The sequence below is a fragment of the Notechis scutatus genome, chromosome 2 (assembly GCF_049901735.1).
Source record: "Notechis scutatus isolate UNSWTSFEM ecotype Mainland chromosome 2, rNotScu1.2, whole genome shotgun sequence".
Taxonomy (NCBI): Eukaryota; Metazoa; Chordata; class Lepidosauria; order Squamata; family Elapidae; genus Notechis; species Notechis scutatus.
This window is the reverse complement of record NC_142010.1, coordinates 61,083,393-61,097,624: the sequence shown is the minus strand read 5'-3', so window position 1 is coordinate 61,097,624 and position 14,232 is coordinate 61,083,393. Positions and strand designations below refer to the sequence as shown.

Sequence of the window (14,232 nt, the reverse complement as noted above, 5' to 3'; positions counted from 1 at the left end):
TGTGGTTGCATTATGATTAACTTTTTTTGGATTTTAACAATAGTTTTACTTGTGAGCCACTTAAGAGTCAAATTATTAAAGAAGTACAAAGACATTTTAATGTTAATAGCATATTTATAATTATAATAAACAAATTAAACCTATTTACTTTATCATTTTCTACCTTTAAATCATGACGTTTGTTTATAAATACATATACATATATATATGCAGACACATACATATACACACATACACACACACACATTTTAAAATGATTACTAAAGAGCAAAAATCTGGCTTTGTTTTTTCATTCTGTCTTCTCAGACAATTCATTTAAATTCCATTTTTCAACACATCACTATTATTCCTGTATAAATTTCTAAAACATTACTTCCAGAATTCCCTTAAGTCTCATTTCAAATAATTTCATATACTTTAATTTAAAATTCATTTATTGTATTGAGGGGCCCTTGATTGGCCCACTTCATAGAAAAATCAATTGATCTCCAAAATATCTACCAAATTTAATTATATACATTTACAATGATTGCAGTATTTAATCCCATCACACCATTTATAAACAAATTTATAAGTACCAGTGACATGCCTCCACATGCAACCAGGATATGTGAATATACCATCTTCTTACTCAATCTCACCAGTAACTAATAGAGATACACCAGCTCCAATATTATTCCTATACAGAATCATCTAATAATTATTAGTAGCTTATCCTCCTCAACTTTGTGCAATGCTATCTTTGAAGCTAAATTAGCAGCTACTGCTGTAACTTACGGAGGCAAGTGCCATCTTTCGACTATGTTAGCCTGACTCTTTTATTTTCAACCTGTGTCCTTGAGTTTGAATAAGATATCTATGAGTATGTAGTGCATAACTTACAAAATATGACAACTGTATTTATATGAACATGAATACTCCTATACACTCAGTATATTCCTATAAACCGCAACTAATAATTGCTTTCTAGCTTAAACCAAAATAACTGACATGGAGATTAGAGAGTTGTTTGTATGAAAGGATTGTAATGCCAAGCAGAGGCATATTAATACTGGTACAAGTGATAAAAGGAGTATACCGATTATACTGTAATAGTATCTTTGTCTGGTACCTTCTTCTATTTTCTTTATAATATTTTATGTATAAAAAGAGCATAAATTAACCCCGACAGTTGAGCCATCAGTGAACAATGCAGTTGTAACACGCAATTCAGAGTAATAACCCATTACTGCCAAGGAAATACAACATGCATGGACTCATCTATAGTTGACAGTCTCATAGCAACTAGTACAAAAAAAAAAATCTGGTTAGTTTGACAAATTTTATTGTTGGATTGGTAAAAAGATCAACCTGGAAAACAAAACAGTTTTTTCCCCCAGAGGCAAAATTTCACAATCTTCAGTGCTATTTATTTCCTGGATGGAACAGGCCACTATCACTCTCTATAGCAGTGTTTCTCAAGCTTGGCAACTTGAAGGTGGACTTCATCTCCCAGAATCCCCCAGCCACAATTCTCCACCCATCTTCCAATTGCCAAGCTTGAAAAACACTGCTCTTTAATCGCAATTGGTCTCACTTCTTTGTGAATACAGAAACTCTCCCATTCTCTCCTAATGTGGGAGCCCCCATGTCTCCAAACAGTATTAGAGGAATGAGGCAAGTCCTTAATGTTAAAAGCTCCCATAAGCAAGAATTCAGTTCATGTAATCTAAAAGAGCAATGAGCAAGAGTTAACCCTTTCTTCTCTGACAATCTCTTTCCAACCCATCTCTGTGAAAGCCATTCGAAAGCTGCAAATAACCGAATCTTTCATCCTGCATTCCCCCCACGAATCTACTTTGAAAGTACTCTGTGCATGGCGACACAAAGATAAAAGGGGTCATAAACATATGCAGAGTGGCACACTCTGTTATCAATCAATATCTACAACGTGCCCTTACAAAGCTGGGAAGAGGAAAAACAGTAGTCTGCTTCTCAATACATCTCCCTGTCAGATGTACCTGTGTTCATTACAAAATTAACCACATCTTGAATAACAGTGTATTTGAGGGGTCAGGGGCGATTCTTAAGAAGCCACCAAGCGGTTTCTTGGAGAGGTATGTGTAGTAAATACAACAGAAGAAGAGGCCAACGTAAATAAAAAGCAGCAGGAAGGGGGTAAAGGGAAAGAGGGCCGGAAGCTTCTCAAAGCCTAAATAAAGCCTTGGAGCTCCAGAACGAAGAATTTTTGGCGGTAGCAGCCGATTTGTTAGCTACAAAGCCGAAGAGTTAAGGAGAGCGGCGGTCACCCCAGGAGGAGTTAAGAGCCGAAGCTGGCCACATCGAAGGGAGCAACGCCAACGCGGTTACTGCGCTGAGTCCGGCCGCGGGAAAGCCAAAACCAGCAAAACAACAGGGAAATAGCCCCCACCCTTCTCCTGGCTTCCTCTGGGCGAGGCCGAGCAAGAAAAAGCAGTGAGCGCAGGTTGTAAATCACCCTTTTTAGCCGGAGAGAGAGCAAGAAAGCGAGTCAAAAATAGCAACGACCAGCGGCACTCTCCGCCGCAGCCTGAAGGAGGCGGGAATCCGCCACTCTTGCCCCGCGGTGGCGGCTTGCGTGTACGTGAGGCTTGCCTTGCCCCCTCCGGGGCGCTTGTACTTTACACGTTCATAGCCAGGTCACCGGCGGATTCCCGCGTCCCGCCGCCTTACCTTTCCAAGCTCGGCCTTGCAAAAGGCGCTCAGGTTTACCGCCGTCTCCTCCGCCTCTGCAGCACCTGGAGACCGACATCCGTGCCGCGGCTGAGCTGTAGCCACCCGCTCCTCGGCGCTGCGCCGGCAGCCTCGGTTGCCCCACCGGAGGAAAGACGGCAGAGCAAAAGGTGACCGCCGCAGGCACGCTCAGCCCGAGCCCATAGAAGTCTGCGGCTAAAAAGGCAGCCCGGTCGCTAACGCCGACCTCTGGCGGGGAAGGCTCATCGGCGGCGGCCGCAGGAGCCTCCTGCTGAGGGCGCAAAGCCCCACAAGAGGGTCTCCCGCTCCTCGCCGCGGAGAAGGGGGGCGTGCGCACTCCAACCGCTGGTGCAAGCGGGTTGGCGAGAAACGGCAAGGGGGGCGGAGAAACAGGCGGGGAGAACTGCTGCCACCCTCGCTGGCTTTTTCCGTCTCAAAACGACTCGGGTGTCGCTAGGAGGAAGAGCAGCCGGTGTCCCGGGTTCGTTTATCTTTTGCCTCCCGTGGGGGGCAACCACAAGCCTATTCATACGTGAATCTCTCCTTCATACGCGTGTCGGTGTTATTCAATGCTTTAAAAGGGCCGTTTCCAGCGTTTCCGCATTCCTCCCAGCCGAGGCAACCGATGTGGGCTTTTTTGCTACATGTTACAACCCAACAGTGGGCTAAACAAGCGTGGGGAGGTATCAGCTTCGAACCCCTTGTGATAGGGATGCGCATGTGCGCACGCAACACAGCCCGGCGGAGTCTCGCGTAGGTTTTTATGATATATCTGCAAAGATTAGATCAGAATGTTCCAAACTGGAAATGCATGTGCTCCGACGATAAAAGAACCTGCTTTGCATGCTGGAAGACCCCGATTCCAAAGTGATGCTTGGGCAAGCTGGGGGGTGGAAAAACATAAATCTGATTTTTTTCTGGAGAGTCTCCCAATCAGTGTGAACAATGCTGAGGTAATGGACCAATGATCTGATCCGGTATAAGGAGACTTTTCAGGCTTCTAAAAGAAAACATCTAGCTGAAACGAAACCATCACCACACTTCTGTCAAGGGCAACATTCTTAAAGGGGACCCTTCTCTGCAGGAGGTATATAAAACTCGAATCCTTACATGAAACCATCAATTACCTTCTGAGTAACCGACATATCTGGGGGAGGGGGGGGTTAAAATTTCCCTACTGTAGGGAGCACAGCACTGAATCACAGAAGTGTCACTGCAATAGTTACAAGGTAGTGTCCAAGACAAACTAGAAAAATGGGTTTTTACCTAATCATTAGCAAGGAAGTATTACAAGAGCAGGTTGTTCTTTGGTGGAAATCCAACTAGATGAAATCTGGAATACAGCCATACTTAAGTAGGTGCTTAAAAAAACATTTGAGCACTGAGCTAATGGGGAAATGCATGTTAATTAAAAACACTATTCCAAGGTTAATATTTATCTTGAAGGGTTTCTTATAGTAATAGAATATAGAATTATTTTAAACTGAATAAGATTTTCATAAAATTATTTTTATATGTTGAGATAGGTAATGAGAAGTCAAAACGACAGAGTCCAACTCTTAAGCCTGCCAGCAAATTATGTTTTAATGTTCATGACAAAAAAAGCCATTTAGATCAGATTTCTGCTAACCTGTTGTTGACAACTGATGGAGGACATACTTCTCCATTTGCATATGGTCATGTGTGTACACGCACACAAACACGTATCTGTATTCCTGGCAACAATACAATTGAGCGAGTCCAGAAGTATTTTTCGAGAAGAGTACTACACTCCTCTGCTCACAACAGAATACCCTTACATCACCAGACTTGAAATTTTGGGCTTGGACAATCTTGAACTACACAGCCTATGGTTGGACTTAAGTGTAGTACATAAAATTATCTGCTACAATGTCCTACCAGTCAATGACTACTTCAGCTTCAACCGCAACAATACAAGAGCACACAACAGATACAAACTCAATGTTAACCGCTCCAAACTTGATTGCAGAAAGTACGACTTCAGCAACAGAGTGATCAATGCCTGGAATGCACTACCTGACTCTGTTGTTACATCCTCTAACCCTTACTCCTTTAACCTCAAACTATCCACTATTGACCTCACCCCATTCCTAAGAGGTCTGTAAGGGGCGTGCATAAGTGCACCATCTGCCTCCCGCCCCTGTCCTAATGTCCCCATTTAATCTTACCTATTTTCTGTATTCTTACTCATGTTTATACTTATACCTATTATCTTGTAAGCGATTGACAAATCAAATAAACATTTCATTTTTCTTGGCAAGATTTTCAAAATCGTTTTGTCGTTGCCTTTTTCCTAGAACCGAGAGTGAGTGGCCATAAATCAGCCAGATTTCTTTGTGCCTAGATGGAACTAGAATTAAGTCTCTCAATTTTCAGCCCAGTGCCCCAAAGTGTGTATGCATGTGTAAGAGAGAGAGAATGAGTATGATTTTAAAAATGCAAGTTCTGGGTGTGTTAGAACTTCCTGTGAATTTCTTATAACCCTGATGCTCCAAACGTACTGTTTTTCATATCTGAATTGGCATGCATGCATTCTTGGACAATAAAAATGATGGGAACAATGCTTTTTTCTGAAATGTGCCCATTTTTCTGAAAAAAAAACCATGGCTACTTGGGGGATGAGAGAGAACATTGTAGGAATGAAAATGAGGGTATCTTCAGAGGCAAAGAAGAGAATAAAAGTATAGATTTGTCTGTTTATGCATTTTTGAGCTTCCCTGGTTTGCCTTTTACAAAATAGCCATTTTGTGGGGGGCAACTACATGATTTATTATTTGGGCTTGACAAATTATTTTCAGCTAAATCAATTTGTCTTCCACCTGCATGTTTTATGTTCTGACCAAACCTCTTTCATTTGTATTTTTCCAAATATGCTCAAAACAATTGCGGATGGATGTTCCTGCAGAGCACATTTCAAACTCATTGCCCAAATTGATTCTAATTACCCGTTTACAACCTGTACATTTTATCATTTTTTTGTCTGTTCTAATAAAGTACTGGAATGTTCTTTCCCTATTAATATAAATATGTATAGCATTGAAATAAATTTATTAACAAGTCTGACAAGCCACAAAGTCATCTTAATGTATTCTACAATTCTCAAAGTCTAGATACAATGGCAGAAATAATGAAATGGCGTTCTTTGCCATATTAAAGCTTCCATAATTTCCACTTCTTGCCACAGTGACATGTTCTTCCAAAGCATGACTGATCCAGCCATGCCCAACATATTAGGACCATAAGGGTGGGGCAGAGAGTTTGGAAGGCCAGCAGAAGTTGCAGGAGAAGCTGACATAGGCCTAGGCAGCTGCAATGGAGCAATGAGGCATGTACAATATCATTAGTGGCACTACATTTCATACTTTGCTATAATGCATCTCCAGAAGCTACTGCTGCGATGATCTTTTCCTGAAACCAACTCAAATTATTTCAGCATTTAGTTTAAGTTAAGCTTGTCTTTTTACCAATCTAGTATCTTTCAGATGTCCTGAGATCCCAACCCTAATAGGGTAAGTCTCTTATAATCCCCACCAAAAATCACTGAACACCTGCTATAAAAGGGGAACATGGATTTAGAGGCCCTTTGCCCTCTTGCAAATTTCTACCTTATCCTCTTACCTAGAGAGATGAAAAATAGGAACAAGGCACTAGGGAAGAACAGGTTAGGCTTATCCAAAGATGTAAGAACCTAAAAGATAGTATCTAAAGATAACAATGGAAGCAATTATAAAATTTAACAAGTTGAAATATTGTAATAAACACAATTCAAAAAACTCAATTCCATTTTACACAAGATCCAGCTCAAAATGGATTCCTGGGATCAAAGTGGACTATAAATATACAAGTGACAAAATATTAAAAGATTGTTTCTAGTCTCTGGCATTTTAAATTAGTATTTTAAATAACTCAGTTATGGTACTTGAAAAATAAGAAAACATTTTATTAGCATATTAAAAAGTCAAGTTATAAATGCAACATAGAAAGATCAAGTAGTGCTTCTTCTGGCAGGTAGCACTATTTTAGTCATCCCAATCATCTTCACACTCCAAGTCAGATTGAAACTCTTCACTACCTGCAAGAAAAGATCAAAGATGCAAGTAGTTTTATTCACTGAAGCCATTATTTAAAATATTAGAAATATTTTTTTAAAAAGAGAAGAATAGAATAGAACAGAATTAGACTCTCATCCATACTTAGGCTGGAAGGTAAATTCTCGGTATATAATTTTGTCTTAAACAAAAATGTGAAAAGACTATGAGGTAAGGAATACAAATTTTAAGTGACTAGATGAGCTGCAAAAACAACAGGTAGGGAATTATTAGAAACAGCAATACTGCAGTCTCTCTGAATGAAAACTGGCAGTCCTCATCTCCTAATAGAATCTCTCAAATAAGCTTCCAGCTAGGCAGTTGGCCATGACCTCCCACATATAGGATGCTCTCAGGGATATTTTCTCCAACTGACATTCAAAATTCAATACTTACAAAGTTACTGTTCTTAGGGTATGTCAATATTTCACCCTTCCAGTTGTTGATACTTCCCTAATCTTGTTCTTCAATTTCATCTCTGCTTCTATCACTCCCATTCCAATTTCAGTATTAATGGGATATAAAACAACACTTAAGAACTAGAGACAAAAAATTGACTATAGAAAATGTTGTGACCCACCTTTTTAGGGAGTGATAAATGTATTTGTACAATGTATTCAGCCAGTTTGTTGTTAGACCTAATGCCATTTAATCTTTGGGACTGATTGGCAGAGTATCTTAATTACAGTTTGTAAAAGTTTACTCACTTGAAATATAGATTAGGAAGACTCAATCTGAGGTTTATCACTACCTAACTTTTCTTTTTATCTTCAGAACAGAAAAAAACAACAACCAGGGAACGTCAGCTATTTTAACCCCTGCAACCAGCCATACAAATCTGGCCTCAGTTTACTGTTTTGTCTGCTACAAGATCAAAGGGAAAAACAGTTTCTCATTATTAGTCCCAAAAATCTTTGGTTCTTAAAATGAAAATATACTAGGTTATGATTTATTCTCCCAAAATAAAAAGTAGCCTAAACATTTAGCATAAGTCTCAAGGATTTCAAGATCACTTAAATAGTAAAACTTAGAAATTCAGAATATTTATCAAGTGTACTTAAAAATAACATCAACGGAATGAATTGTTCCATGTGACATTGAGGGAAAACTTATTTAGTTTGCAAACTTATGAATTTCAAAGGAGAACTCTTCATCAAGCACGGGTGGGGGAGATCAATTGTTAAAGAATTATTAAAATTTAGAGACGAGGATAAAAAAAATCTAATACAAACTAGGATAATATGACAAGAAAAAAAAATCCAGGGAATTTTTTTAAAATAAAAAGTAATAAAAATATAAAGAAATTACTTCCCCCTTCATCATGACAAATACACATTTAGTAAGTTATCCCTTTCTCTGATACAACAACAATCTTTTCTTCCTAAATCTAATCTTTTATCTATAAATAGATTTTAAAGTGTCATAATTTTGTCCTAATCAGCAAAAATCCATTAATAGTTACCAGAAATAACATATATTTTAACTTTAATCAAACACCCAACTTTGCATGTGCCCTTCATTCTCCAAATAGTGCACGTACAGCTGACCTTCACTGTTCTCCAAATAATTCTTCAAATACCTTGCCTGTTCTTGCGAGACCTGGGGAAGACCTCAAAGGCTTTCCTCAGTCAATACCTGGCTATGTTTTTGATGCCACAACCGGCTCTTCCGCCTCCCCTTAGCAATAATATCAATTTGATTTCTATAGCCATGTTTAGAGGCATTGATTGTTTGAAGACAGCATTAGCTATGAAATAATGGGAGCAGCAGAAACTGATAAGTCATTCACCTACTTCATGTTGGTTTCCTAAGCCATACAATCAACCTCATTTTCCTCCTCACACAGCTTTGGCATTCCAGTTTCCACTCCATTTCCTATCAATTCCAAATTGAACATGATCATAAGTCCATCTCAATTCACTGATGCCTAAGATGCCAATTTGTAATCATTTCATCTTTCTTTGAGCTGAGCTTTCCCATGTTCATTCTTATATTCCATGTTTCCACTAATTCTGTCTTTGCAGCTTCAGAAGTTCTTTACCTGGATGACAACAGTAGAAACTAGATATCCCAAAGACTTTAATATAGCTATGTCATAATACTATTAGTACCTTTGAAAGATTCTTAGTTGTCACTACATGTTTACCATTGCCTTATGCAATAAAGCAGTGATCCCCAACCTTTTTTATGCCGCGGCCCGGTACCGGCATCAGCTGGTATGCCGCGGCCCGGTACCAGCATCAGCTGGGCGCCGCCATCTTGTTTTGATGAAAAAGTGCTTCCGGTGAGCTTTTCCGCAGAAAGCTCACCGAAGAACTTTTTCATCAAAACAAGATGGCGGCGCGTAAGCGTGAGCTTTTCCGGATAGAAATGGCTTTCTACCGGAAAAGCTCACCCAGCATGAAGCGCCGCCATCTTGTTTTGATGAAAAGTGCTTCCGGTGAGCTTTCTACCCGAAAAGCTCACCGAAGCACTTTCATCAAAACAAGATGGCGCCAGCAAACCAGCGGCCCAGTAGGATTTGTTCCACGGGCGGTACCGATCCGCGGACCGGTGGTTGGGGACCCCTGCAATAAAGTATACTGAATAGATTCCTTTGCCATTGTTGCTAAAGTGATCATCTACCTCCAACATCTTGTGTCACTGCTGCCTGATAAAGGGGCCTGCTTCTTTAGCTGGACAGCTGCATGGCCTTCACGCCTTGGGTGACCCTGCTAGGAATATATTTTCTTGGCCTGTACTCCCAGCATTCTTCACTCACACCTCCCACCTCCACAAGTATAAATAGTCCTCAACTTATGACCACAATTGAACCTGAAATTTCTGTTGTTGAGTGAGACAGTTGAGTTTTGCCCATTTTACAACCTTTCTTGTTAAGTGAATCACTGCAGCTGATAAGTTTATAACCCCTTGTTAGTGAATCTGGCTTCTCCGCTGACGTTGCTTGTCAGAAGGTTGCAAAGGGTGGTCACATAACTCAGGGATACTGCAACCATCATCAATATGAATCAGTTGATAAGTATATGAATTTTGATCATGTGACCATGGTGATATAGCAAAGGTCATAACTCTGAAAAATGATCATAAATCACATTTTTCAGTTCCTTTGTAACTTTGAACGATCACTAAACAAACTGTTGTAAGTCGAGGACTACTTGTACAGCAGAACATGCCGGGGCTATGGGAGAGAGGAGTAGACGTGCCCTAAACTGAAAGTATGTCTTGTAAGCAGGAAAGCTTTAGGCTGCACAGTAAAGGGGGAAAATCTAGTTACAAGGGCTATCATCCTATCTTATCCTATTCTATAATTTACAGTCTATTGTTGTTGAAACTATACTAGGCACCAGAAGAGGGAGCTCCCGTACATGGTATTCAAATATTTCTTTCAATAATCTTAAATGTTGAATATTGCTCTACAGAGAAATTATTCAGATTTTCATACTGAATCTACTCAGATTTACCTGGCCCTATTTTATATTTTTGAGTTTATCTCATTTTTACTGATGTTACTGTATTTAAAATTTTCATTTAACTGATTGGATTATTTTGAAAGACTATTCACCTTTAACTGGTATCTTAAAATGGTGCCCTAAGGAACTGTTTACTGTGTTAAGATGTAATTACTTAAATATGGTACATTGCTAAACATTTACATTTTTATATTAAAATGCATATATTTGATGAATTTCATATATTCAGTTAGTACTTTGTTCTTAATATTATATTATCTTTTTATGTTAACTTGTTTCATGAAAAAGCATTTGAGAATAAATCTGTTTCTTGTTTTCAAAACATAGTAAGAGATGCAATAAAGCTGATTTGACAAAAATGATTGAAGACCAGCAAGAGTTAAGAGATTATGGTCTTTCTACATTATATCACAAACTACAATCTATCTAATTGCATATTTTACAACATAAACTTAATTTAAAATTTAAAAGTAATACAGTTAATTCAACAAAAATAATAAATGGCTTCCTGTAAAGCTTGGGAATACAATAATAGAAGTATTAGCAGATGACCCTCCAGATATATTCTGAACACAGAGACATATGATATTTTCAACAATTTGTTTCCAAGAAAGGAAAAATAAACATAGGTTGCCTGCTTCATTTTGTCTGGAGGTCTTTATGAATGATGATGGAGACTTTGTACATTCAACAGAGAACACTAAGGCAGTGCTCGAGTCTTTGTAATAGAACATGTTCCATATTAACATACTCGAAATACCCTTTTCTGATTGGTCCAGAGACGCTGCACAGTGATTGGTCCAAATAACCTGTTGGGATTGGCTCACTAAGAATCAACCGTGATTGGCCCGGCCGATCGCGGGAGATTGAAAGAGCCGTCATTGCCTGCGAGCCGCGAGCAATCCCTATAAGAAGGGTTGCCGCGGCTCCGAGGTTGAGCACAGAACTTAACAAGAAATAAAGAGCTGAAAAGTCACACTGGTCTCGAGTCTCTTTCCCGCAATCTAACAGAACAGATCCAAAATTATTCAGAACAAACAGAAGATCAAACATTTGATTAGCAAATGGTCTTTGAATAAATTGAATTGTAACTGACATCATGGATCAAATTAAAATATACTCAGGAAATATTCACATTTAGAAAATAAAGTTTTTTTCTGAAATTTTTTAAATAAAGGAGAAAGCAGGTCTTAAAGAGGTGTATGTTGTAAAATAATATAAATATGTAAATATCAAGGTCAATGTTTAAACTTCTATTGGAAAGAAAAATGTGTGTTTGTGGGTGTATATTCTACTTTTCTTCTTTTCACCAGAAGACTGTAAAGAGTTTATGAAATTGGGAAAAACAGATCAAGATAAAGTAGGGAAATTAACTTATTTTCCCTTGTTCAGTTTAAAACCATAACAACAGCTCATTCAATGTATATTCAGTAAACTATTCACCTTTTATAATTTCAATCATTTATTGAAATTATAGAAGGGGATGTTTTGATTCTTGGAGTTGGAGATATGTTTTTCCCTCAATCTTGATAAACTTGTTCATGCTAAAGAAATACAGGTGAATTGCCCCAAAATACTGTAGATTAAATATCATCACTGTTACATGCGTAGAAATATAAAATCTTTAGCAATTTTAATGGAATGTTTCTATTTTTCTCTTATTAATAAAATTTACACATGAATGTTAGATGAGTATTCATTATCTAAACTAGGGGTGTCAAACTCACATCATCATGGAGGTGTCACATGATGTATCGAGACATTTTTTTCCCCCTTTGCTAAATCGGGCGTAGGCGTGGCCAGTGTGTGATGCATCTGGCCCATTGGCCGAGACTTTGATAGCCCTGATCTAAACTAACAGAAGTGGAAATTGCATGAATTGTTTTTGCAAACCAAATGAATAAAACTAGAGCCATTCAAAAAAAAATGATATACTGTTAAACAATTTAAAACACAATGTAATTAGAATCAGGACACAAACAGAATCCAATTCTGGACATACAATGAAGGATTCAGACAATCTGCAACCAACTAGGTCTAATGGAAGTAAGTAAGGCTTACAAAGTCATTTAATTAAGGTGAAGTATTTTGAGAAAAGCAAACAAATTTAGAAAACATTTATGCTGCCTTACAAAAGAGCCCTATATCACGATTTGTTAGTTCACACTGAAGTTTGCTATGGGAAGAGAATTCAACAACTCCTCAATCATGTTTATGGCTTAGTATAGTATCCACCCGTCCAATGTTATTAAATGCTTTGCAATTAAAGCAAATACTAACTTGGCATAATGCATAATTTCAGTCACTGCCATGCAATGGTGCTAATGGAGGTTTTTTTTTTTTTTTTTAGCCCTTAAAGATCCAGGAAGTTAATCTGGGCCTTCTGCCCTAGCTACTTACTCTAAAAAATCCAAAAGAGTGAGTTTGTCAAAATGTAGGAGGTTTTCCAAGTTTGTATCAATAATAAATGAACAAATCCAATTAATCATTATAGGCCACACACATTTCTCATTGACTGGTCCCAGTATTAAAAGGAAACATACAGTCAGTATTTCAATATTGGACTATTTCTTGGGGATCAACTGACTATCCTCCAGTTAACATGTCTGGGCTTCTTTAAAAGAAATAGCATACACGGTGGCTTTCATTACTTCTTGCTGGGGGTGGGGTAGAGCAAATTAAATGTTTATCTACCTGAAGCAGATATTGCTGTGTGCCTCTTCTGAATTATATCCTCAAGTGCAGCTATTATTCCTTCATCTTTGGAAAGTTGATTTTGAGCCACCTGTTTCTCAGAAACAAAACAATAAATACTGAAACATTTTTAGATGTTCAAGCCTATAACGGAACTAATTATTAATACATGCTAAACCATCCATTACTTATACGGGGGAGAGGGAGTATTAAATACCCATTTTGTTGTTCATCTTTTCAATACTTTTCTGCTTCTTGTTGAGATGTACAACCCATCTTATTCTCAATATATAACATTTAAGGCCACTAAAACTCGTTACTGCATATATATTTTTTGCTTATACGGTATTTTCTAGCCTGTAACATTCAGTTACTCAGTTCCGTTATCCTCAACTACCTGAAAGATTCTTGCAGGACTTTCAAAATCTAAAGTTCCTGTCAAATTTAATTACAAAATTACTTTTGGGACTAATCCTAAAATAATAATAAAAAAGAAAATACTTGCTGGTTTTAACGCTGTTCCTTTTTTGAGCTGACAAATTAAATCTTCTTGACTGACCGGAGTTAGGTGATAGTCACTCTGTGCCCTTTTCAGATGCTCCTCCTTCAAGCTTTGGATCAAATTATGGTGGGATGTCTTTTTGGAAGGAGACATGCAGGGTAATTGAGCTACGACTACGGAAGGAAGGTCTTTGTTACAGTCTAATCCGTGTGATTCTGAAAGGGAGGAAAGCACAGCTAGGGTATTACTGCATATATCTTTCATTTGTGGTATTTGGCAATGTAATCCTTTCAGTGACTGAGAATGGAATGCAGCTACCCAGCTGGTTTATTCTAATGGTTTGATTTCTATTTAATTTGTTAGCTAGTCAACTTAACCCAATCCACTTCAGTCCACATTTTCAATGCATTAGATATACAACCCCAAGTTAAATACAGGTGGCCCTTGATGTACGACTGCAATGGAGCCCAAAATTTCTGTTGTTGAGACATCTGTTAACTGAATTTTGACCCATTTTACCACCTTTCATTGCCACATTGCCTTTCATTGTCAAGTGAATCCCTGCAGTTAAGGAACACAATTGTTAAATGAATCTGGCTTCCCCATTGACTTGGCTTGTCAAAAGGTCACAAAAAGTGATCACGTGACTCTGGGACGTTGCAACGATCATAAGTATCGAACCAGTTGCCAAGCATATTAATTTTGATTACATGATCATGGGGGATGCTGCAAAGGTGGCAACTGA

General features: G+C 38.3%; 2 protein-coding genes across 3 annotated transcripts in view; both read right to left on the bottom strand.

The window, feature by feature from the left end:
* The window catches only part of PFKFB4 (6-phosphofructo-2-kinase/fructose-2,6-biphosphatase 4), a 98,374-nt gene extending 95,332 nt beyond the window's left edge, over positions 1-3,042 (bottom strand). Inside the window, exon 1 of one of the 2 annotated variants that reach the window (XM_026680528.2) lies at positions 2,692-3,042. In XM_026680528.2, coding sequence (XP_026536313.1) covers positions 2,692-2,770 — 79 coding nt within the window. In that variant the 5' untranslated portion in view covers positions 2,771-3,042. The remainder of the gene's footprint in view (positions 1-2,691) is intronic. The other variant, XM_087954897.1, reaches the window with a different exon arrangement.
* A 3,613-nt stretch (positions 3,043-6,655) lies between these two features.
* The window catches only part of LOC148132037 (uncharacterized), a 48,250-nt gene continuing 40,673 nt past the window's right edge, over positions 6,656-14,232 (bottom strand). Inside the window, exons 5-7 of the mRNA XM_087954894.1 lie at positions 13,491-13,702; positions 12,986-13,076; positions 6,656-6,805 (exon numbers count right to left, since the gene is read on the bottom strand). Of these exons, the coding sequence (XP_087811020.1) occupies positions 6,753-6,805; positions 12,986-13,076; positions 13,491-13,702 (356 nt within the window). The 3' untranslated portion in view covers positions 6,656-6,752. The remainder of the gene's footprint in view (positions 6,806-12,985; positions 13,077-13,490; positions 13,703-14,232) is intronic.